Here is a 23489-nt window from a genome sequence, read left to right on the forward strand (position 1 = left end):
AACACACTCTTCGCAAGTATGATCATAGATGCTTCTAGCTACGCAATCTCGAATTTGTGCATTGTTGCGTTCCAAAATGTGTCAGACACCAGTTCATAAAACAATGCAAGCACTCCACAAGGGCGATTTAGCGGATATTAGTGTGAACTGTCCATTTCTATGGTTAGCTTTTCTTTTAAGTCAACTACTGTCATGGCGGCGCAACTGTTTGTAATGCAAAGACACATGTTAAGCATGTTCAACCGGACCACACATTGGCAGTTCGCTGACTATTATTTCCGACCCCTACAGCCAGTAAACCTTCGAAGCTTCCACTGCATAGTGTTGCGAATAGACATTGTCAATTCCAACGGAAAATGCTGCCAGTTGGGAATGCGGGTAAAATTTTTAATTACATTTCTGAATCCCTGAAAATGCCAGAATGCTAGAAAAAAGAACAAGCAAACCAATGATAAATTTAATTTTTGTTATTTATATTAAAATAGCATTATAACATGAACAATAATTCTCATTATAACAAATAACAATTAATTACTCTTGGAAGCAGATGGGTAGTGCATCTACCTTTTATAAATAAGTTACAAAAAAGCCAGAAAAGCATAATTTACAAACAGTTATTTTATAGCTTTACAAGTTTCCAGAAGCAGTTGAATGACAGATAGATTGAGTTTGGGAACAGCAGGCATTGGTAAAATTACCCCCTACAGGATGGGAGTATTTCACTCTAATCATTACGGCTAAACACAATGTTCTTATTTTTCATTCTAATATTGAATTAGGTCCTACTTGACCATGCATTATCATGTTATGTTTACTGCATCTACAAACATAACGGTTTAGAGCTTTCCATAACCTCCAGTGTATGATATTCCAGTGTTTTTGCACAACTTCAATATTGTGCGTGATACTTACAAAAAGTATTCATTGCATGGCGGTACCATGGTATAGTGATGGTATCAGATGGATTACCATATTCATATACATGGTAATCCAAGCTACTTCAACTCGAAGCTATGTCAAAAGATCAAGGTACCATGTCCAAAGATTCAGGACAATACCATGGTACTGTTTTGTAAGTGCGTATACTCCACAATTTTCCAAGCTCCATATCTAGCCAGCTGATATCTTGATCTCTAATAAGCTTGGAGTGTTTAAGTAACTTGAAAATGTACAGATTATACCATTTGAGATAAATTAGCAATAGTTATGATTTGTATTTTATACTCTCTGGAAGTCCTGGGCTTCATATCTCCAGTTGCTTTTCTCTTTGAGAGTCCAAATTCCATGTCCTTAGAACTTTCAGTTACATATTCCAGTTTTAACTTCTAGTTTGCAACTTCCAGTTGCTATTCCTGTAGTTTCTCCAGTGGGTAACAGTCAAGAGTTCCTTTCCATCCCTGACTCTTATTGGGTCTTCATCAGTCATTGGCAGTTTGAAGGCTACTTTGACGAATCAGGACCAGTTTAGGTCCTAAAGTAGCCAATCACTGATTGGAGCCATGTTCTTGGCCAACCAGTAATTCAAGTCAATATTGCACAGCATTTGGCAGTTGTATGTTTAATGGTGTATATTTGGCAGACTGTAATTTTGTTATGTTTTAAATACAGTCTGACTATTTGGCAGGCTTTGTTTATGTCCTTATTGAATCCCTTTTAAGTCAATTTTCACAGGATGTCCTGAGTACGGCCAGCTCCCATAGTGCAAAGACCGCAGAACTGGTGGCCTCCAACAACGGCAATGGCTAATGAGAAACATATTTCATAGGAGCTTATTTGGCAAAGATCATAGACATTTCCAGTTATTATAAAAAGATATTTCCAGTGTGTCTCTGCTATATCCTGTGTGTCTCCACCTTGACTTGCAGGTTTGTGGTTTCTACTGGGACTTTGGCAGCAGTTCAACATCTTGGTCTTCTTCAGGACATTACCCTATTAGAGAACAGGGAACCAAATCTGATTAGATCTTTGATCAGATTTCACTGTGAAATAAAATCTTTTGGTTAAAGCTGTAGTGTGTTTTTGCCACTAATGGCACCGAACAGAATTGTGTTTGTGTATGCGGCGCAACCAATGGCATGGGTTTGGAGCAGAACTACCTGTTTGTGGCGAATGTAAACTTGAATGAAACTTCTTTATATTTGCAATTCTGTTTGGTGCCTCTAGTGTTGAAAATGTTACATACTACAGCTACTGTATAATCCAGTGCTTTTTATGTTGTTTCTTTAATCATATTATCATATTGGCATTACATTATCATAGCTCTCATAGAGGCCTTGCTGATCCTCTTCCGATGTTTCCGTCGCCGCTTCCGTGGGGGCTGGAGAGGGGGAGGAGTCTTTGGGGCAGAGGGCGTGGTCTGAGGGGCTTTTGTCACTATGGGATAATGAAGAAAACAGAAGACAATAGGAATATGGTTAGGAGGGTGTTTGAATCGGTGTGGAAAGTATTAATCTCAAGGCAACCATCACAACTCAGCATCAATAACTTTGTTGACCCCATGACTTTATATGCTACCTCTGATGTTAAAGTGCTGGAAAGAATAACAGGATGCATACATTACTAATTACAATACAATGTGTATGCCTCAATCACTCATCAGACAATCTAGCCACAGGCCTTCTAGTCTCAGCCTCCAAAGACCCACGGACTGCCCACAGTCTGTTTAATTTTGATCTATTATATTGTGGTATAATTTATTTCAGGAAACTCTGCCCAAAATGGCACAACTATAGTTATTCATTTTACATGTTGGCCAGGCTAGGTGGGCGGTTCTTGGCCAGAATAAGCTGTAATGTAGATCAGACCTATGCAAGACTACAGACCTCCTACCTGTTTGTTGTGTGATGGTTTGTTGATGGCTTAACGCTTGCGTTGTATGATGAAGATGATGATGTTGGTGATGTTGGTGACGAAGGTGATGTTGCGTTTCTTCTTGTTGCCGTTCCATTTCCTGCCCTTGCTGGCCTTGATAATGATAACTCACTTCTGATTGGTGATGTTTTCGGACTTCTGATTGGTCAGCATGATGACTTAGTACTTCTGATAAGCCACTGGATTGGCCGATCACCTCTATGTGGCTGTAAGTGTGACTAAGACTGTCTAATTGGCTACTGTGTGGCATTCTGTGCTCTGATTGGACGGAATCGTGAGAGGGATTGGATTTTGGTTGCTGTGGTGTAGTGTGGTTATGTTTCGGATGTTGATTCTCTTGTTGATGTTGGTCATAATGCTGTTCCACAGTTGCCGTTTTTTTCATCGTGTCATCGCCACTGCCAAGAAGTGTATGATGTTCAGATTTTAAATGACGTTGTTCGACTTCAGTTTCTGTTGTGTCACTCATCATTTGTGGAGCTCCTAATGTGGTTTGTCGAGTAGGAACATCTCCTCTTCTTACAAAAACTGCCGCTGTGGGTGTGTGTGTGAGTGTATGTTGGTATGTTTGTCGGTAGCCCTGTGTGTGCGCAAGTGTGAATTTGGTCTGCCATTGCACTTCCTGAGTTTCTCTGTCCTCAAGGTGGAACCTCTGATTGTGTTTGAGTTCATCACGGCGATGTAGCTCCTCTTTTGATTGGGTCTTTGGTGGCGTTACTTTAGGGTGGAGCCGGGGTGGGGGAAGGGGTGTGGTCTGGAGACGTTTGGAGTTTGCAGAAACAAGTGATTGACACGTACAAGTCACATGGTCTTCCACGGGAATGATGACCTTCTCATAGAATGGTTTTTGGTTGATATACTGGATTTTCGTCATCTGAACAAAACAAAGACCAATAATGCTTAATATTTGATATCTGAACACAAGAGTTTTGTTACAAAACCTAGTGAGCTGCCTTTCTGTCTTTTATCTACCCATAGGTAGCATCCCAATAGTCATGGAACCACAGAAGAACATTCTTCATAGGTAGCATCTCTGTGTGCCACACAAAAAGTGCTCCGCCCATGCAGCACATTAGAGATGTTGCTCAAATTTGAATCCGAGTTTGTTGTTAGCATGTTGCTAAGCTAACTATGATGCAATACTTCAATAAGCACAAAATACATAGCACACACAGTTTGTAAAGTAGTCCATTTAAAAAAAAAAAAAATGTGAACTATGTGTAGCAATGCTTTTCAGTTTACTTAGAGTCAACATTTCACTTGACTCCAAATTTCCCATCCATTATTTTCACATGCAAATGAGCTTGCGATTCACTGCAAATTTTGCCAGAAGTTTGCAGCTCTTCACCAGTAGTGGTGAACCTGCAGCAAACCTTTGGCAACAATAAAGAGTTTTCCGCAAAGCTCATTTGCCTGTGAAAATAATGAGTGGCGAATTTGCAGCAAGATTGCCAGAACTCTTGATTTTTGTAAGGGTCATCTTGAGAATTTGTTATTAGCATGTTGCTAAGCTAACAATACTAAGCTAGAAATACTCAAATAAGCACATAAATACATAGAACACACAAATATTTTGTGTAGTAGTCATTTTTTAAATAGATTGAACTATTTTAGCAATACTTTTCAACATGTTTACTGTCATTATTTCGCTTGACTTCATCCACTATCTTGAGAGTTTGATGTACGCATCTTGTTAAGCTAACAACCCAATACTCTAATAAGCACTAAAATACATAGCACACACAAATATTGGACAAAATAGCCAATTTTTAATTAGAATGAACTATGTTAAGCAACATTTCACTGGAATAGCATGATGAATAGATTTTTCCACAGTTTGTCGAAATACATTCTGCGATTAGCTTCTCTCTGAAGCATACGTGCAATGATGCCTAAGATTGTGGCAAAAACTTGATGAGGCAGCTTAATGTACATAAATACAACATTGCGCTGCCAACCTTTTGAAACAGCCTTTGTGTAAGGAGCGCATCTGTGTTACTTTAAAATGCTGTCTACTTAGGCAGCTCACTAGGTTTTGAAACAGAGCTAAGAATTCATTGCAAATGTAATTGTTGTGCATATGCGTATGAGTACCTGTAAATGTCGTGTTTTTATGATGACTGGCACACACTGTTGCAAGCGTGTGTTGCAACAACCCGAACAACGCTGGACTTCTACACATGGAGGCCATAACATGAAGTTAGCATTCCGTCTGTCCAACATCGCACGCGTCACCTCCATAACTTCTGTCCTCACCTTACACATCGCCTGCTGGGCCACCTGAACACCTGATAGGGGAAAAAGAGGGGGGGTTAAAGGTGAAGTGTGTAATTATAGGTTAAATGAATAGTTTACCTAAAAATTTAAATTCTGTTATAATTTTACACCCTCATGTTATCAAAACCTGCTGGAAAACACTCATTATTTTTTCAATTTCTTTGTTGGTGCTAGTGGCGCATAAAATACTTCACCTTGCTGACACACACAACATATTTTCTTCAGCACCTTATAAAACACACACACACTTCCCAGATGTGTATTTATTATACGCCCACATGGTAGATGCCAAACTGTATTCTCTGGATAAAAATGAGACAAACCAGACTAAAAAGACTACAGACGCACACAATAATTCAGTGCTGTCAAAGTGTGTGTGTACTATTCGCAGAGCTGAGATACACTAACCTGAAAGTGAGCTCTCAGAGAAAGAAAAAAGGTGTAAGGGTTCGAACACATGTGTGAAAAATGCGAGGGTGGTAAAACTGAGCTTTAAATTGTCGGTACTTGTGAGGGTGACTTAAGGACATGTGGCGGGACCGGACTCTGCCGCAGAGACAGAATCGCTCAAAGAGACAATCTCACACACTCAAACAAACACACAACAAAGTCACAACACCATTGTGGATGAAGATGCAACAGTCTCAAAATAATAACCATAGAGAAGAAATAAATTCAGATTCTGCTAATGGACAAAGATAAAGAGATGGGAGTGTGGAAAAGAGACACAAAGAGAGGAAGGGAGGGAATGGACACAGACTTACTAAGGCTTCTGGGAAGACGTTTGTGTGTTCCGTTTGTGAGAATTTCATTCTCTGGCTTTTCATCATGTTCCTCTGAAAAAGACAGACAAAATAATTGAATTAAAAAAAGACTCAACATTATTCACCAGGCATTTCTATAGGTGGGTTCTGTCAGGATGTCAATCCAATTTCAGTACATGGCACATGCTTTCGAGTTTTGGATGCTGGTCTCCCCAATTCACTTCAAGGCTTGCAAACCGTATGACTTTCGAAAAATGAGCGCATTTATGTGCACATGTAAGGTCATTTACTGTAAATGTAAATGGCATTCCTTTATTGGGGTAAGGTAAAAAAAAATAACATCTGAACACGTATATTTTTGCCCATTACCTCTATTTCACCTTGCATGTAAACACAGTTACTTTTTGCCGGCTTATCCAATGTGTGCAAGTGGCTGTTTACATTTTGCTGTCAAAAGCAGTGAATAACCTGATGATTTCAAATCTCATGTAAATGTGGTCTTCTTGCATCTTTGACATTTTTGAATGAGCTGGTCAGGACCTGTGAATCTACAGTCTCCTTAAGGGATGTTCTTGTACTGTAAAGTCTTATCATGTCTGTGTGTGTGTATGGGTATAATAGTCTTCCAAATAAGGCTCAGAACATTATTAAACATGACTAAAATGTTCACTATTGTAGAGGAGGCCACACATACAGGATTCTGGTATGGGGAACAGTAGCGTAGCCTTTTGTTTGTGTCCCTTCTGTAAACTGAGAGTTGGACTGGGCTCAAGGTCACTGCTATTATGCCTGTGTGTGGCTATACATGGCTCTTTCATGTAAATATTCCCATTATCCACATACATCCATACACACATGTACACACACACACACACACACACACACACTGCATTCCAGACCCCTCACTCTTTCCTGCCTCACCTTCCCACTCCCACACACCCCAGAAAACACACACACATTCCACAGAGAACGGGACTTTTACTGGTTTGGAGTAGTGCTTGACCTATGTAGGACTTCAATGGCTGATGATAACTAGGGAGTAGGGCGGACGATGCCCAATATTATGCCAATATTTGGATGTTTCTTCATGTCCCAGGTGTTGATTTTAATCAAAACAAACAGATTTCAACATTTTTCTTTTTGTTAAAGGTGCACAAGTAATGTTTTATGTATGTCGTTTTGGACTTACACTGACACCTAGTGGTGTGGATGCAGCATAATTTAAACACAAGTTTTCATTTCTCAGTGCCATTGTAGTAATTCACTATTCACAGTCAGCCATGATTCATTTAATCCATGAGTGAAAGTGTCCAATAACAGGGCAGTTACTGAGATTAAGCGCGTAGTATTTGGCTGGCCATGTGATCCAAACATGGCTGCCCCCATGAGGGGACCCGCTCCATGTAGAATAAAACAGCTTTTATAAAGTTACTGATATGACTGAGGTCTTCATCTCATATAAGTAGAAATTATTTTATACGTGCATTTCAAAATGAACAATTTATTTCTTAAAGAGTCCAACTTTTTTAATGAGGAAAAAATTACAGAGTGCACCTTTAATTGAAGGTCACATAAAAACTGACTTATAAACTTTTTACCAGGTCTTCACCATTTATTTTTGGTACTTTTCAAATGCTGTTTATCTATAATTTTAGTGTTTTAGCCTTGTCCCAGACCCAGGCATTCAATATTAAACTATGAAAATACATTATAAAAATACAAATTATTATAATTTTTTAAACAATGTAATCAAACTATTTAAAAAAAAACTATTATTTATTGTGTCAAAATGATTTCTATACATTTTTCAAAAATTACGACACAGTTGTGAAATAATTTCCTACTCAAACAATTTTAGCCCTCACAAAGTGTACTTACTACCAAGTCGACAAAAAGTGTCAGTGAAGAGTGAATAAATAATATCAAATCTATGTGTCGTATCACACTGTATTTGGGCTTGTTTTAATCTGGAGCATCTATTCTAAGTGTGTGTTTTCATATACTGTTACATGCGAAAACCAGACAAATAAGCCACATTTAAAAAACAAAAACTTTTAATCAATTCTGTTCTCATATACAAATACACAGTTTTTACTCGCTATACTTTGGTGTGTGTGTGAGTGCGTTTTATTGTACTTGTTTAGACATTTTCAACGACATATGACAAGCCAATTTGTATGATGTTTTGACAGTATGATTGACATATATGGTGTACAGTAATTATATTTCATAAGTTGACAGCTAAACACTTCTAATTTGTCTGTCATTTAAAATGCACTTGCTGCGGGTTGGTCATATTGTCTTCAGTATATGCATTGTAAAGTCCACCTTCTAAGTTTTAAAGTAACACCCATTGTGTTTTGTGTATAATAATAATAATATACTGTATGAGTATGCCAAGACACCACATGGACATTGTGGTGTGGATTGTGTGTTGTACACTGTATTAGGTATGTTGTGTGTGTTTTAGCATGGGATCAGCTTTACCTACGGATTCTACGTCCAGAAGTCTCTTCAGATCATCTACGGATGAGATTGGGCTGTTCATTACCAAATCCACCAGAGATAGAGGAAGAGGGTCCCCCTGATGGAAAGAGAGAGAGAGAAAAATGCTCAAACACACACCTGTCTGGGAAAGGAAAGAGCTCTTGTAACTGTTTTAACAGTAGCACATTTGCATGTCTAGCCGACCCATTGAGTACAATAACAGACACCTGTACATCAATGTTTACAAAGCTGTAGTGAACACATTATGAGAGAGCATGTGTGGAGTAATTTGCTCATCCTTTGTGTTTATTTTTTTCCCCCGTCCTTTATTAAGCTGCATTACTCATAATCAGGTCACCGCTTGTGTGTGTGTGAGAAAGAGAGAGAGATGTGGTCAGTGTCATGTAGCAGGCACACTGTGAGAAAACAAATATAAACACAACATATTGCCATAAGTGACAAACCAAGTGAAAAGCACAAACACACTCACACACACAAACAGGATTCCTCATGAATCAGTAGTTATTTACAGTGCATTGCCCTATGTAGCAGTCAGGAGATGTCATTTTTCTCCCAGGCCACGTCCACACTAATACGTATTCATTTGAAAAAGCATTAATTACAAAAAATCTATAGTTCTGGCAAACTAGCCACAAACTTGCCACTCATCATTTTCACAAACAAATGAGCTTGTGATTCGCCGCAAATGTTTGCAGCTCTTCACCATTAGTGGTGAACCTGCAGCAAACCTTTGGCGGCAATGGACAATTTGCTGCAAAGTTCATTTGCATGGGAAAATGATCAGTGGCGAATTTGCGGCAAGTTTGCACCAAATTTTGCCATGAACTCTCGATATTTGTAAGGGTTTCTGTCCACACTGAGATGCCATTTTTGTCCAGCGAAAACTGAGCTTTTCGAAAATGCTCTCTCAAGTGGATCAATTTGAAAACACTGTCTTTGTGTTGTAGTGTGAACAGGGAACTCGGAGATATTAAACAACAATGACTTATTTGATGTCATGTGATCCAATTAACCCCAAAAAATAAAGATGGTAGCCCACCTTGGAGCGATGTTGTTGTGCATGCTATACACTTTGATAGCATTGTTAAACATAAATGTTACTTTGTACAACCTTCACACCGCATTCCTTCAAAGGCGACGGAAGTTTACTCAGAACTGATGTCCAGTGGCAGAACATGAGGACAATTGAGTTTCATATCATACATGGAAATGACGCATAGCCATGCGTCTTACATTTTTTCGTATGCGTTGTAGGGTGATTTAGACATTTTTTCAGACGTTTCAGTGTGGACGAGTAACTTTTGGAAAAGATTTGAAAACAGCAGTGTGGACAGAAAGCATTTTGAAAACGAAAACGACATTTTCAAATTTATCCAGATTAATGTGGACGTAGTCTAAACATGCATATCACAATTATCATTAATTCATTACAAGGAGCATGTCATGAAAACAGGATTCTTCTTGCTCTTATGAAATAAATGACATATATATAGTATGTTTACATGCGCTTCAAAAGTTACATTTCAATTGGATTTAAACAATTATGGTAGTCTTTTGTATATACGCTATTGTCCAACTGAAATTGTAAAGTCCGATTTTTGCAAAGTTTGACTAACAGACCTAGATAATGTGATCATAGCTCGGCTTCGTCCGGCATGTACACATTAATCGGACCACAATTGGCCTTTACTTAACCCAGAAGTCGAATGCAACATGAACAAGGTAGAGGTATCACGAAAAATGTTGGGAACATAAATTATTTTTTGACGAATAAGAAGACAGCGTACATGTTGTTGCAGCTGAAGCAACGAAACATTTTTTTATGCACAAACAGACGAAAAACAAGGAATGGCAAGCTTTTTTTAAAAGACGCCAAAAAGCAGGGTGGGTAGAGTCACATGGGGTAACCTCCTCGTGGTCACTATAATGTGGTTCTCGCTCTCGGTGTGGCACGTGGTGAGTTGTGCGTGGATGCCGCGGAGAATAGCGTGAAGCCTCCACACGCGCTAGGTCTCCGCAGTAACATGCTCAACAAGTCACATGATAAGATGCGCAGATTGACGGTCTCAGATGCGGAGGCAACTGAGATTCATCCTCCGCCATCCGGATTGAGGCGAGTCACTACGCCACCACAAGGACTTAGAGCGCATTGGGAATTGGGCATTCCAAATTGGGGAGAAAAGGGCAGAAAAGTCGCCAAAAATCAAGAAGAAGCAGGCTTTACGCAAAAGGTCAATTGGAAAATGTCTACGCCACTTGCTCAGCTAATGTCCTACCTTCAAATATTTGATTAAGCATGTACACTGTGTCATTTATACTGTACTTGGACAGACAGATGTAGACTGTAGCTCAACTATGCAAAAATCCACTGTAGCTCAGTTATACATTGCCTATTTTAATGGTATTTTTTATTTATTTATTTATTTTTTTAAGTAAAAAGGCCACTATGTAAAATAAGTGCTCATTTGATTTCAGCAATTTTATTTGCATTTAATTTGTTTTCATTAAATCAGATTACGTATATATCGGAATAATATTAGCCATCAACCACCATGCTCATCATCGGTCCTTAAAAATCCCATATCGGTCATCACTAATATAGATATTCAGCAACTATCACTTTGCAAAGTTTTAAGATATTGTTCAAAAAGTGTCATGGTATTTATATCACAGACATAAGCACATTAGTGTCTTAAAACCCATGTTTAGTCTCGGAACGCATTTGAAAAAACGCATTCATTTTGCAACGTTTACGACTCTCATCCACACTAGAATGGCATTTTCCATCACTGAAAACGGAGCATTTAGGAAAAACTCTCGATTACCGCATACTTTGGAAAACGCTAATGTTGGGAAAACGTAAAAAAAAAAAAAAAAAGAAAACGAATTTGCCCGCCCTGATTAACGACAGTGTGAACTACTCAAGTACACAAAGGTTAGCCAGTATTAAACGTAGTCTTAAAGGTACAGTAGCAAAAGCCTGTTTAATCCTATAGACCAGATAAAGGGTGGAAAATGGTGATGTAAAACTAAATTACGAAACCTTAATGAACATTTTATGTCTACTTCAGAGGGAAGAAAATGCTACAAAAGTGTCCGCATGTCATGACATGCACAGTCACTGTCAAGTGCATGTGTGTGTGTGTGTGTGTGTGTAGCTCTGTAACATATACTGTATACTATCCCATTATGATTACATCACTCCCATTTGCCACACACCCTAACAGCAATGCCCAATAAATCACCAGACACTGGGACTGGAGGAATGCTGATAGTTCATCTGTGGAAAAGTTTAAGGGGAATGGAGTATAATTATGGACCTTGAGTAGTACACGCACACACATTCGAAACATTAGAGGATGGTCATATGGCATTCTGCCATAACTTTGAATCCAGACATAGAGAAATACTGTATCCATGACCATGACTGGAGTCAAACTTGCACACACACACCCTCTAACACACCTGCACACACATATCTCTGTTCCAAAACCTAGTGAGCTGCCTATAAAAGCCACCTATAAGAGCACACCCAATGTGATGATTGTTCTAACAAGAAGGCACCTTAATAATGCAACCTCCTAAAATACTTAATTTTGGCCAAATTCGAAAACACCATTGCATGTACGATCCCAGATCGTATTGCAACAAACTCAGTGAAAAGAATATTTTCATGGTTAGCAAAATAAATGTTGATTATACTTATACAAAAATACTTATATTTCATTAAAAACTGAAACGTATAGATAAAAATAGTTTTGTGTAGGTTAAAAAGGGTTATTTTACTTAATATTTGACAAGAGCTATGTATTTTTATGCTTGATAGAGTATTGTGTTGTTAGCTTAGCATCATGCTAACATCTAACTCTAACTCTACTGAAATCATCTGCGAGTCGAGTGTAGTGTTGAACACACCTGAGTAAAAGTAAAGATATTTTAATGGAAATTGACTCAATTAAAAGTTTTTCAAGTAAAAGAATTAAAGTAACTGATAATAAATGTACTTAAGTTTCAAAAGTAAAAGTAAAGCCTAGCACACACTACACTACTCCAGCTCGTCTCCCTTGATGTTTTGAGTCGGCAAATAGTTTGCGACAAGAAATCTCAGATCGCACGGCCAATGGTCGTGTAGTGCGTGCATATCTGTGACCTGACGAGTTGCCAGGTGTGCGCACTGTCCCGACGAGCGAGAGACCGAAAATAAGGGAAAGCCAATTAAATATAGAGAAAGAGCAAGAGGAGAGCAATGCCTTAAGAAGCAGGAAACAAATAATAATAAAATAGAAACATCACCCACGTCTCCCTACGCCCCACGTCTCTTCATTATGTTCAGCTGATTTTTTCCTATTCTGTGCAAATCAGTGCAATTTGTATCAGTGGCACGAGCCCATCTTTCATGTTGTTTGTTGACATGCAATCATGAATAAACTCTCCCATTGCTATGTGCGTGATTTTGTGAATGAATTTCAGGATCATATCTTTAAGATGCATTTTGGTCGATCCGTTTGATCCTTAGCATTTGCATTATATACGTTTGTAAAAGGAAATAACCGCCTGATCTGAAAATTAAAAAAAGCCAATACATATACGGTACATGCACATGAACTTCACGGATCTTCTTCAGTATGCCTGATGTCAACATGCAATGACACAGATGAGAAGCACAAACATAATTCAGAATTCTGCTTTAAACTTCATGTTTGTGCTTAGATTAAATGAAAGTGAAATTCAGAGAAACAGTGCACTGGTTTTTAGCACTTTATTTCCTTTTACTCTTTGTGCTTTATTATCGTGCAGTTATGCACTGACATAATATATGATTGATGTATGCCATCATGACTGAACTCCTTGTCTTTCCAGCCAACCCTGCTGTTGAACACAACATCACTGTGCAACTGGGTGCAACTACAGTAACGCCTTCCAAAACAGTCAGAAATCTAGGGGTAACCATCAACAACAGACTCAGTTTCACAGACCACATCTCAAAGACCACAAGATCATGTAGATTTACACTCTACAATATCAGGAAGATAAGACCCTTCCTCTCTGAACATGCCACACAACTGCTTGTTCAGTCACTTGTCATATCTAGACTGGACTACTGTAACGCTCTCATTGCAGGCCTCCCTGCATGTGCAATTAGACCCCTGCAAATGATCCAGAATGCAGCAGCATGTCTGGTCTTTAATGAACCAAAGAGAGCGCATGTTACACCACTCCTTGTCTCTCTCCACTGGCTGCCGGTTGATGCACGTATCAAGTTCAAGGCTCTGATGCTGGCATACAGAACAGTCACTGGGTCTGCTCCAGCATACCTAAAATCATTTCTGCAGAGCTTCGCGCCCAATAGAAGTCTGCGGTCCGCTAAGGAACGTCGCCTTGTTGTACCAACACAAACAGGCAACAAAACACTTCCCAGACTTTCGGCTTCATCATACCACGATGGTGGAACGACCTTCCCAACACCATCCGTAAAGCTGACTCACTTTCTGTCTTCAAAAAATGACTAAAAACACATCTTTTCCATGAGCACTTAACCAGTCACAAAATGTATATATATAAATAAATAAATAAAAAATTCTTGTTGCATTTGAATACAACTTGAAAACTATTCTGATGCTAGTGAAACTTTGTAGTATGGCACTTTTCATACCACTGTCTCAAGATGATTCGCTTTTGTTTTCCTCTTTTGTAAGTCACTTTGGATAAAAGCGTCTGCCAAATGAATAAATGTAATGTAAATGTAAATGAAATCAGAGACTTTCCCTTCAAAGAGAAAAACTACGTAACAAAGTTTTCCCGTAGAACTACGTAACTCACCGCTGAACCACCATAGTACGATGCATTGTTGGAGAAGTCAACTAGCTAGTCATGACTGTTTCCCGAAATCGTAGTAACTAGGTTGCACATCCATCGTTCGAACCATGTTGGTTCAATAATATAGAGCTGTCGTTAATGATGTTACACAGGGGGTGGAGTAATAACTTCTACGGATATTAAATCATAATAGCTCAATTACAAGTACTCCAGAAAGCTGTTTAATGTGCGAAAGCTGCTGAAGACATTAAATCAGAGACTGTCCCTTCAAAGAGAAAAACTACGTAACAAAGTTTTCCCGTAAAACTACGTAACTCACTGCTGAACCACCATAGTATGATGCATCGTTGGAGAAGTCAACTAGCTAGTCACGGCTTCAGTTGGGGATGAATGGTCGTGTAGTTGATACACCCAATCAGTGGCGGATTTAGGCAGTTACTCAAGGTGGCATCTTGTGGGGGGTGCATGAGGCACCCACACAGACCACCCACCCCCCCAGTCAACAACTTTGGGGGCGTGTAGGCCAAAATACAAGCTAGAACCGCTACTGCACCCAGTCATGTAGTGTACGCAAAAACATGACCGAAAACAAAAGATTGAGTCATTAAGTATGCGCAGGGCACCGACTGCATGTCGTGTAATGTGCGCTTGGCTTAAATGGCATACCCAAGCTTTGTCCAGGCTTCCCCTTATGGTTTTGATTAAGATTTGTGAAATGATTTGTGAAATGATTAGTGAAATGAATCATTCACATCGGTTTTCAAACCAAATTGACAGATTCAGAAGAATCAAATTAATCAAAATATTTAACTCAAATTACTATTTTGTTTCGCGAATCAGTTATCATTATCACCAAACCATTTATTTTTTGCCTTGTTCAGTCACACAGGTAACAAAAGTGTCTGGAGATATGTATAAGAGTACTGTATCAGAGTAAAAGTATTCATTTTCTCTTAAAAATGTAGTTCACTAGGTTTTGGAAACCAGCTATAGATTCCACGTGGATAGATAGATGTATTGAAAGATGTTGAATAAAGAGGGATTTGATTTAAAACTCACTGTCCAAGCCAAACTGCCTGTGTTTCAGTAATCATGCTGACATAGTGGTTGAGATTAAATATTATATGAGAGGATGAAGGATGGACTGCATCACTTAAGCGGCGCGCAAGCACAATAAGGTCGATTAGCATTTTATTTTTTTCATACATTCATTAATTCAATCCACATTTGTTTCTGTACTCTTGGGTGTTAGGGTAAGTATTCATTCTCTAATTCCTGAGTCATGTCTGCAAAAGCAATTTAGATGTTTTTTTAAGCTCTCAGGACCGTGACATGTGTAATGCCCCTGAGAGATCCAAAGCCAAATCATCTTACGTGATTCTACCCACACGTCTTCACCATTTAGCCTAGATTATTCCTCTCGCTTATATAACTTGAACACAAGACTTATGATGCACCAATTGCAGAGACTAAAATCCCATCAGCAGCGATTTTTTAAACTTTAAAAACAGTCTAAAATCAGAACAGTTTGGTTTAGAGTAAAAACTTAAAGTTGGTTTCATTATTTATTATTTATTTATTTAGGTGTGGGGATACAATGGTGAATTCAAAAGACAGATTACAGAAAACATCACAAGGGGAATTAGGTCTTAGTCAAGAGTGCATTTGTGTGTACATGTGTGTGTGTGTGTGGCAGGCGATTGATGTACATGTCATATAGACTTTCCCACAAAGGTCAAGATGCATACGTGGTAATATCTGTAACCCAAATCAAGAAGCATAAATGATTAAGCTGGTTTCTGTCTATAAGTGGTCAACTGAAATAGATTTTGGCAGATTACATTATATCTATAGTATAGGGTGGCCGATGGCAAATATAATGCTGATAGGACTTTGAGTAGTTGATATGTAATAGTATAATGTACAGTCAGCCAGATGTTATTGCAAAATACAGCTGACAGGGTGATCAGGTCTTGTATTACTCTGAAGGGGTTTATTTTGCGATAATGACCAGCTGACTGCTCATTATCCAGCTTATTACACGGCTACTAACCAAATAAATAAGTTAATGGACAAGACATATTGATTTGCTTTGAAATTATGTTATTATGTGAGAAGAATGAAATCTCTGAACAGCTGAATTCCACCTCAGATTTGCATCGGATTTCTGTTTGTGTTTATTTTGTGAAAATGACAATCTGACTGCTCATTATCCAGCTTATTACAAGACTACTTGCCCAATAAATAAATGGACATGAAACATTGATTTGAGTTTTTATTTTATTAGCTTGCTTGTAGAGATCGCAGAGTGATACTAGAAGTAGAAAAGATGACTCAGATGACCGGTCTGATATTCTTAATCCCTGAATGTATGATTGTTACTGAGAAATATCAGACCACTAGATGGTGCCATTGACCAGTCAGAATCGTGTATTCCAGAGACCTGTGTAATAAGTTAAGCATAGCATCCATTATTATTATTTTTATATAAGTAGGGCTGGGAATTGATACAGATTTCCTGATTCTCTTTGCTTCTGATTTACAAGCTCTCGATTTGATTTCAATTTTGATTCTGATTCATTTGGGTATATTTAAGTTTTAATGTCCTTTTTGCTTAAATAGGAAAGAAATTCTCTCTCAGCTAATGCTGGTAATTATGCCGGGGACCTTCTAACGTGGTACATTATGAACATATACATTTACAAATGTTATTCTATCATTAGTTTTTTATTATTTGGTCACATAATAGCTTTTTTAAAATGTACAAATCCACGTGTTACATCAGTAAATATGATGTCTTGAAATTGCATATATTGTATAGCACATATAAATCTGGCGTAAAACCTGTGCCAAGTCAAATAGTCAAATATGCGGATCACGGATGCTCCGCTGTGGCGACCCCTAATGGGAGCAGCCAAAAGAAGAAGAAGCTATAGCATATATAAAGTATATGTGTGTGTAATATGTAACTATTGCTACATGTTTACTGTTTACATGCATAATTTGTCCTATTCACAAGCATTTACATTGATTTGTAGAACACGTGCTAAACTGCTACTGTCTCTTTAAGAATACCGTCAGTTCAGCGATAGCGCAAAATTTGCTCGCATAAGTGATTTACTTGCACTGTAGACTGGTCCCAAGTGTTTCCGCTGTTTTTTATCACCTTTTTGCCTCCACTAGCTCATTATAAATGATCCTGCAACGTTACAAATTAATTTACAAATATTGCATTAAAATGAGATCAAACTATTTGCATATTAATTAAAATAATTAGCAAAATACTGTTTAAAATAGTTTTAGATGAAGTATAGCATGCCACACTGCAGGATTTTGTCAGATAGGCTACTCATTAAAACTTCAATGATGGCAAATACACTTAATTTACACAATGTTTACTAAAAATCGCAACAAAATATTGTGCTATAAAAATACTATATTAGATATCATATTTTATATAAATACAGAAAATGTGCAATATTCATTTACAAAGTTGTCTGGAGATTTTGGAGCTGACACAAGGTGAAATGAACCGTTAAAGCAGCCAATTGGCACAGTTATCGTCCAATGCTGACAACCTCAGATCGGCCAAATATTGTCGGATTAACTGGCCTGAATGATTTAACTACCATTTCTATTTAGACAAATAATAATACTGACCCAAGAACTCAGGCCACTTTTTAATACAGTAGCTTAAGGTGTACTGTGGTGATAAATGTAAAGCATCTCTGTGGTTTAGGCATTGACAGTGATGCTCTTGGGTTGAGTGATGTGTCTTGGCAGTGGTGCATCTGGGATGCCAACCAGTGCACAATAACGCTGGCAACACTAACTGTCTCTCTTTGTTTGAGTTTAAAATTGCAGACATGAACAAATCCAGATTAAGCATCAAATCCAGTAGAGTTTCTCTTTTATCAGGGGGCCCTTCACTTTGGGGCCAATATGCAGTCAGGCATGCTTATAAGAGAATCGATTACTCTAATATCACACCGCATTTGTTACAGTTTGCTTAAATTTCATCCTCTAAATCAAGAGAGTTAAAGTACTCAGACAAATAAATTAAGAAAAGAAACCGAGCCGTACAATAGGCGTTTGTGACGTCAATAAGGTGAAGCTTACCTGCGCGCGACCAGACCGCAGGCACGCCGCGAGCGCCGCGAGCACCAGCAGCAGAAGCCGCGAGCTCATCATGCGCACACATCCAACTGTCTCTCTCTCACTCTGTCAAACTGTACACACACTCTCTCAGCTGCAGGAAAGTTTATCCCAGAGGGGCTAAGTCACTTTTAACACGCAGCCAGCTGATCCTGTGTGACATTTAACGGTGTATCCGAAATATCCAGTGTGCAAATAAACTGTTACAGTCACCGATCCGTTAAGAACCGCATTTTAATAATAATAAACATGTCCCTGTCTTCAGCTTAAAATATCAGCTTAAAATATCCAAAACAAAAGTATGTCCAGTGTGTTATAATGTTGATTTTGTAAAAGAATAAAGTCATAATCATCCAATGCTCCCAAGTATGCAACTTTCGTCTTGCAAGCAGCAATATTGCGCTCATGCAGCTGTGCGCGTGTTTCTCAGGTGGTTTAATGCCCCGCCGCAGCACATCGCTCTGACTTCAGCCTAAACCAACATACCTCGCCCCCCGTAATCTGATTGGCTCTCCGCCTCTTCAAGGCTGTACTGATGTCTCCATATAAGGCAAATGATTAGATTTGATTGTGCATCATTGGTGTAAAGTGACAAAACTGGTATATTTAAAGGATTATTTAAAGGATTAAAATTCAGTCATTGTTTACACACCCCTGCCTGTTGTAACCCTAAATGACTGTCTTTCCTTTTCTTAAAACAAAGGGAGATATTGTGAATAAATGTTGTGCTCAGTGATGTCATACAGTGGCAGTTTATGGTGACCTCCTCTTCAAGCTTCAAAAGAACACAAAAGTATAATTCAGAAGTCTAATAAATTATTTCATGAGACTCATGATTGTTATGAAACAATACGATAAGATTTGGTGAGAAACAAACCGAAATCGAATGTATTATTTAGTGAAAATGTTCAATGACCGTTGATCTCCTGAGCACGTTCATGATAGGGCACGAGAGCAACAGTTCATGCAGCCCCCTCATGACACTGGGGCGTTCAAGAGAAAACTAATTTTGTTTATCTAAAAACAGATCCTCCACAGCGATAGTGACAAAAGAACACAGCACAGCTGCACACAAAACAGAGAACAGAACTAAACATGTCTGAAGAGTTTGTAGTCGAAGAACTGATGCATTTCTATGCCCAGCCTTATTTTTTTGAACGGAGTACTCGGAAATCAAACAGAAACATAGAGGAGGTTACAGGCAGCAACGGTCACTCTGTGTAAACAACACGTGATAAAAGGTTTATTTTCTATGGTAATCAGAGTTTTTGTCCTAACCAGCAGTGACGAGTGACGGTACATTATATTGATCACTTGTTTTCTATTTTCGGCATTGTGCGGACAACTCCGTCCACTGTGAACTGGCACCGGTCCAAAACTTAAAAAAATAAAAATAAGGCTGGGCATAGAAATGCATAAATTCTTTGACTACAAACTCTTCAGACATGATTAGTAAGTTCTGTTCTCTGTTTTGTGTGCAGCTGTGTTGCGTTTTGTTGTCGCTATCGCTGTGTTGGACCTGTTTTTATATAAACAAACGAGTTTTAGCTTGAACGCCCCAACGTCGCGAGGGCGCTGAGTGAACTGTTGCTCTCGTGTCCTATCATGAACGCGCACAGGAGATCAACAGTTTCACCAAATCTTATTGTATGCTTTCATAACAATCATGAGTCTCATAGAATAATATGTTAGACTTCTGAATTATACTTTTGTGTCCTTTTGAAGCTTGAAGAGGTGGTCACCATAAACTGCCATTGTATGACATCACTGAACACAACATTATTTCACAATTTCTCCCTTTATGTTAAGAAAAAGAAAGAAAGTCATATAGACTTATAACAACACAGGGGTGAGTAAACAATGACTGAATTTTCATTTCTGGGTGAACTATCCCTTTAAATGTTTAAATTAAAGCTGAAGTATGTCATTTCTGCGACACTAGCGCCACTGAATGGAACTGCAAAAATAAACAATGTTTTCAAAACAGATTTCTGAATACGCCACTCCTCTGCAGTTGTTCAAACAGTCAGATAGTCCCCCAAACTTACACCATTGGTCGAGTAATGTTGTTGGGGGCGGGTCTAAGCCAGTCGCTCAAAACAAACACAGGACTTCTTAAAGGAACGCAGTATTTACAGTTTTCGAGAAAATTAACCTATGAATGTCTTACTTATAGTTGTCTCTGTATATTAAGCTGGGAAAGAAGAAATTATCTTGACCCTGAAAAAGTTACATACAGCTTTAAAAGTATGTATACATCATAGTAGTATTTGTTATTTTACCTTTAATTTATACTGATTTAAATAAAAACTAATTATTGTATGACATTAAATTAATATATATATAAAAAAGTAAAACTCATTCTTAATATATTACATATGTATGTTTATGTATAATCAGTATTCTGATTTTTCAATTAAATCTGCATACATTTAATTCAGTACATCAAAGACTAGCATAAATACTCAAATATTTAGTCAACTATTTATACTATATATTTATATTTAATAAATAGATAATTCTATATTTAATAATGTATATTTTTTATTATTATTGAGTATAAATACTCAGATATTACATTTTTTTTGTGCATTACAGTAATACAAATACAAATTCATGATAATAATGTCACAACTCAAAAAGTCTTAATGGTCATAAATATAGGCTTCATTTTCTTAATTTTTTTCTTTTAATGTTGAGGTGAAATATGACTCGTTCATATTCTTGGCATGTTTCGTGAAAGTCACCCGATGAGACACTGGAATGATTGTTGCCATAAATAGATATTTTTAGTTATAAACATTGCCTAACAAAGAAACTGAAAAGTGCAACGCATCAGCAAAGCAGTTTTTGTGATTTCACAAGGTTTTGTGTTGTGGGATTTCCAGTTTAAGGATGACATCATGGAGTTGAAGTCACCTCAGAGCTGTTAAATACATTTGTGTTGGGGGCGTATTTAGTTTGTATCCTACAACGACACATAAACAAATCACACGAGAACGAACCAGTCACACTTTTCAGTTTCTCTGTACTTTTCATTCTAGCTTCAGTAGTTTTTTCAATGTTAAAATGCATTCTCCAGTCCCAGCAATAGCATTCTATGTCAAGACGTCCCTACAAGTGAAATTCTTCCCACACTTTCTCTCTCTGATACTGTTACTGAGCGCTTGCCAGCTCGTCTACTTTCAGAGAGGATCGCCCATCACGAATTTCACTATGATATCAGAGGTTACCAAGTCTCAGTGGCCCCTTCTGCTGCTGTGACAGAAAGTGACAAAGGCATTTGAGCATCTCTGGGGGGCTATTTATATATCCACTGACCTTTTCAATCCGCATGCAGTGAGTGATTGACATGACACAGGTTATTGTAAGCTGCATAAGTGACTTGATCACCAGCACCTCAGATCAGAAAATTGCAGCCGTTCTTCTGATGCACTTGTCGTTGTCGTTCCTTTCAAACTCTTGGTATGGTGGTGACAATCAACAAGAATAACTTTAGTAAAAAAAATGTAAAAAAAGAAAGAAACTCTGAACATTGCAAAATAACAAAACAAAAAAAAAAGCCAGGAATTCTGTAAATTCACACTAAAAGTTTGTACAGTGTTATAGACTTTGAGTGCAGCGCAACACAATTAAGTCGAGAGAGAGGGATGAGAAAACTTGACCCTGACATGACCTCTGGCCTCAGGTGACCTCTATTGATTCATTGTCACCCAGGAGTTACAATATTGGTGTGGAAATCAGCTGTCGTATTGCAGGAGTGAATACAAAGTGATGTCATTAAGATAAGAACAGCAAAGCTAAAATACAATATTAGTCACTTGTGACACGCAATGTCAGTGTTATAATGTCTATTCCGTGCAGACAGATTGAATGAAGGCAGCAGGTAGACAGACTTGGTATGTCACCATTCTTTGTGCAAATTAAGTCTCGTCTGGTTGTCTGATTTGATTGATAAAGCCAATCTTCAGCTTCTATTAGCAAGCCAGCCAAAATTCCTGATTTTTATTGTGCAGGCTTTGAAGAACTGCCCCTGCCCCTCCCCAACTCAACCTCCACCTCGCCAGCAGCTGTTTTCTCTCCCTTTCCTTCTGTCTGAACAGAGGTCAACAGAAGAATTCAAATTTTTCATGGAATTTTCAGTGAAATCCAATCTGAAAGCAGAAGGAGGGTCTTCCACAGTGCAGAGAAGCTTTACATAAAGAATTGGGCATGACTGAGGGACTTATAATAACTCACAATTAATGTTACAAAACACTTTAGGAAGCTACGTTAAATGCAACCCCTCAGTGATTATGATTACATTTAAAGAACTTGATTTTTACATTTTCTGAAAAAATGCAAATGGTGCTCGACCCGTGCGAAACTTGCCGCCAAAATGCTAGGGTGATGTGGGTGGTTGCCAGATTATTGCTTTAGAGTTTCTATGTTTTTTTGAGCAGATGTTATTGTGTTACAGTCGTTAGGGTGTTCTGGCATACTGATTGCACCGTGAATTCGGCAACAGTAGGTCGAAAGTTTGTGGTTGAAATTGGTCTGTGTTTAGCAAAATTTGAACCACTGCCCCCAGTGGCCGAAGCTGGAAGTGTTGTTGAACATATGGGCTTGTGTGAGCTCCAGTTTCCTGGTGAAATGTCCACAGAGTGGCGCCAAAAGCGAGTTGTAGTTTTAATTGTAAATGATTTAATGCAGTCAACAGGAATGCATATCTTATTAATTCTACCCCCTTAACCCAATCCCCAACCCTGAACCTAACCGTCAATGGAGTAAAAATGTAATTTTAGAGCCAAAATGCAACCTCCAAATTGCTTACTATTTTTTATTTATTTATTTATTTATTTTCACTTTTTAAGTGAACACAATTACTTCCTGGTTACCAAGGGACCAGAACCCATATCTCTGTGGTTGCATGCACAGTGCGCTATCGCTTACTCTGGAGGAAAATATGATCACTCTGAATTGATGCAGAAACATCTGAAGGGGGATGGCGCTTGTCAGTAATTTGGCTGATTGTGGTTGATTTCAGGCTACATGAACTTTCTGAAGCAAATTGTCAATTTCCCATGTTATCATGTTGGTTCTGGATGCTTGTAAGGT

General features: G+C 38.2%; 1 protein-coding gene across 2 annotated transcripts; it reads right to left on the reverse strand.

Annotated features, from left to right (window-relative positions):
• Positions 1-452: 452 nt before the first annotated feature.
• LOC127438361 (myb-like protein Q) lies at positions 453-18814 on the reverse strand. 2 transcript variants are annotated; one of them, XR_007896726.1, is made up of 8 exons: positions 18357-18814; positions 8400-8496; positions 5913-5984; positions 4966-5159; positions 2830-3745; positions 2250-2373; positions 1854-1929; positions 453-1742 (listed from the first exon to the last, which is right to left on the reverse strand). XR_007896726.1 is itself a non-coding variant. In XM_051693898.1 (7 exons), exons 1-7 carry the CDS (start codon positions 18426-18428, stop codon positions 1917-1919), a joined length of 1488 nt encoding a protein of 495 aa, XP_051549858.1. In that variant the 5' UTR covers positions 18429-18814; the 3' UTR covers positions 453-1916. The 2 variants fall into 2 exon arrangements, 1 of the variants encoding a protein (XP_051549858.1); XM_051693898.1 differs by having other exon boundaries at positions 453-1929.
• Between the last annotated feature and the right edge of the window lie 4675 nt (positions 18815-23489).

This window comes from Myxocyprinus asiaticus, chromosome 49 (genome assembly GCF_019703515.2).
Source record: "Myxocyprinus asiaticus isolate MX2 ecotype Aquarium Trade chromosome 49, UBuf_Myxa_2, whole genome shotgun sequence".
Classification (NCBI taxonomy): Eukaryota; Metazoa; Chordata; class Actinopteri; order Cypriniformes; family Catostomidae; genus Myxocyprinus; species Myxocyprinus asiaticus.

What these genes read in the sequence shown, in the direction of transcription:
- LOC127438361 (XM_051693898.1), bottom strand. Translation starts at nt 18,428, where the DNA reads ATGATGAGCTCGCGGCTTCTGCTGCTGGTGCTCGCGGCGCTCGCGGCG. An exon ending in TCTGGACGTAGAATCCGTAG is followed by an intron (nt 5,985 to 8,399) that starts GTAAAGCTGATC and finishes TGTCTTTTTCAG; the next exon opens with AGGAACATGATGAAAAGCCA. An exon ending in ACGTCTTCCCAGAAGCCTTA is followed by an intron (nt 5,160 to 5,912) that starts GTAAGTCTGTGT and finishes TTCCCCTATCAG; the next exon opens with GTGTTCAGGTGGCCCAGCAG.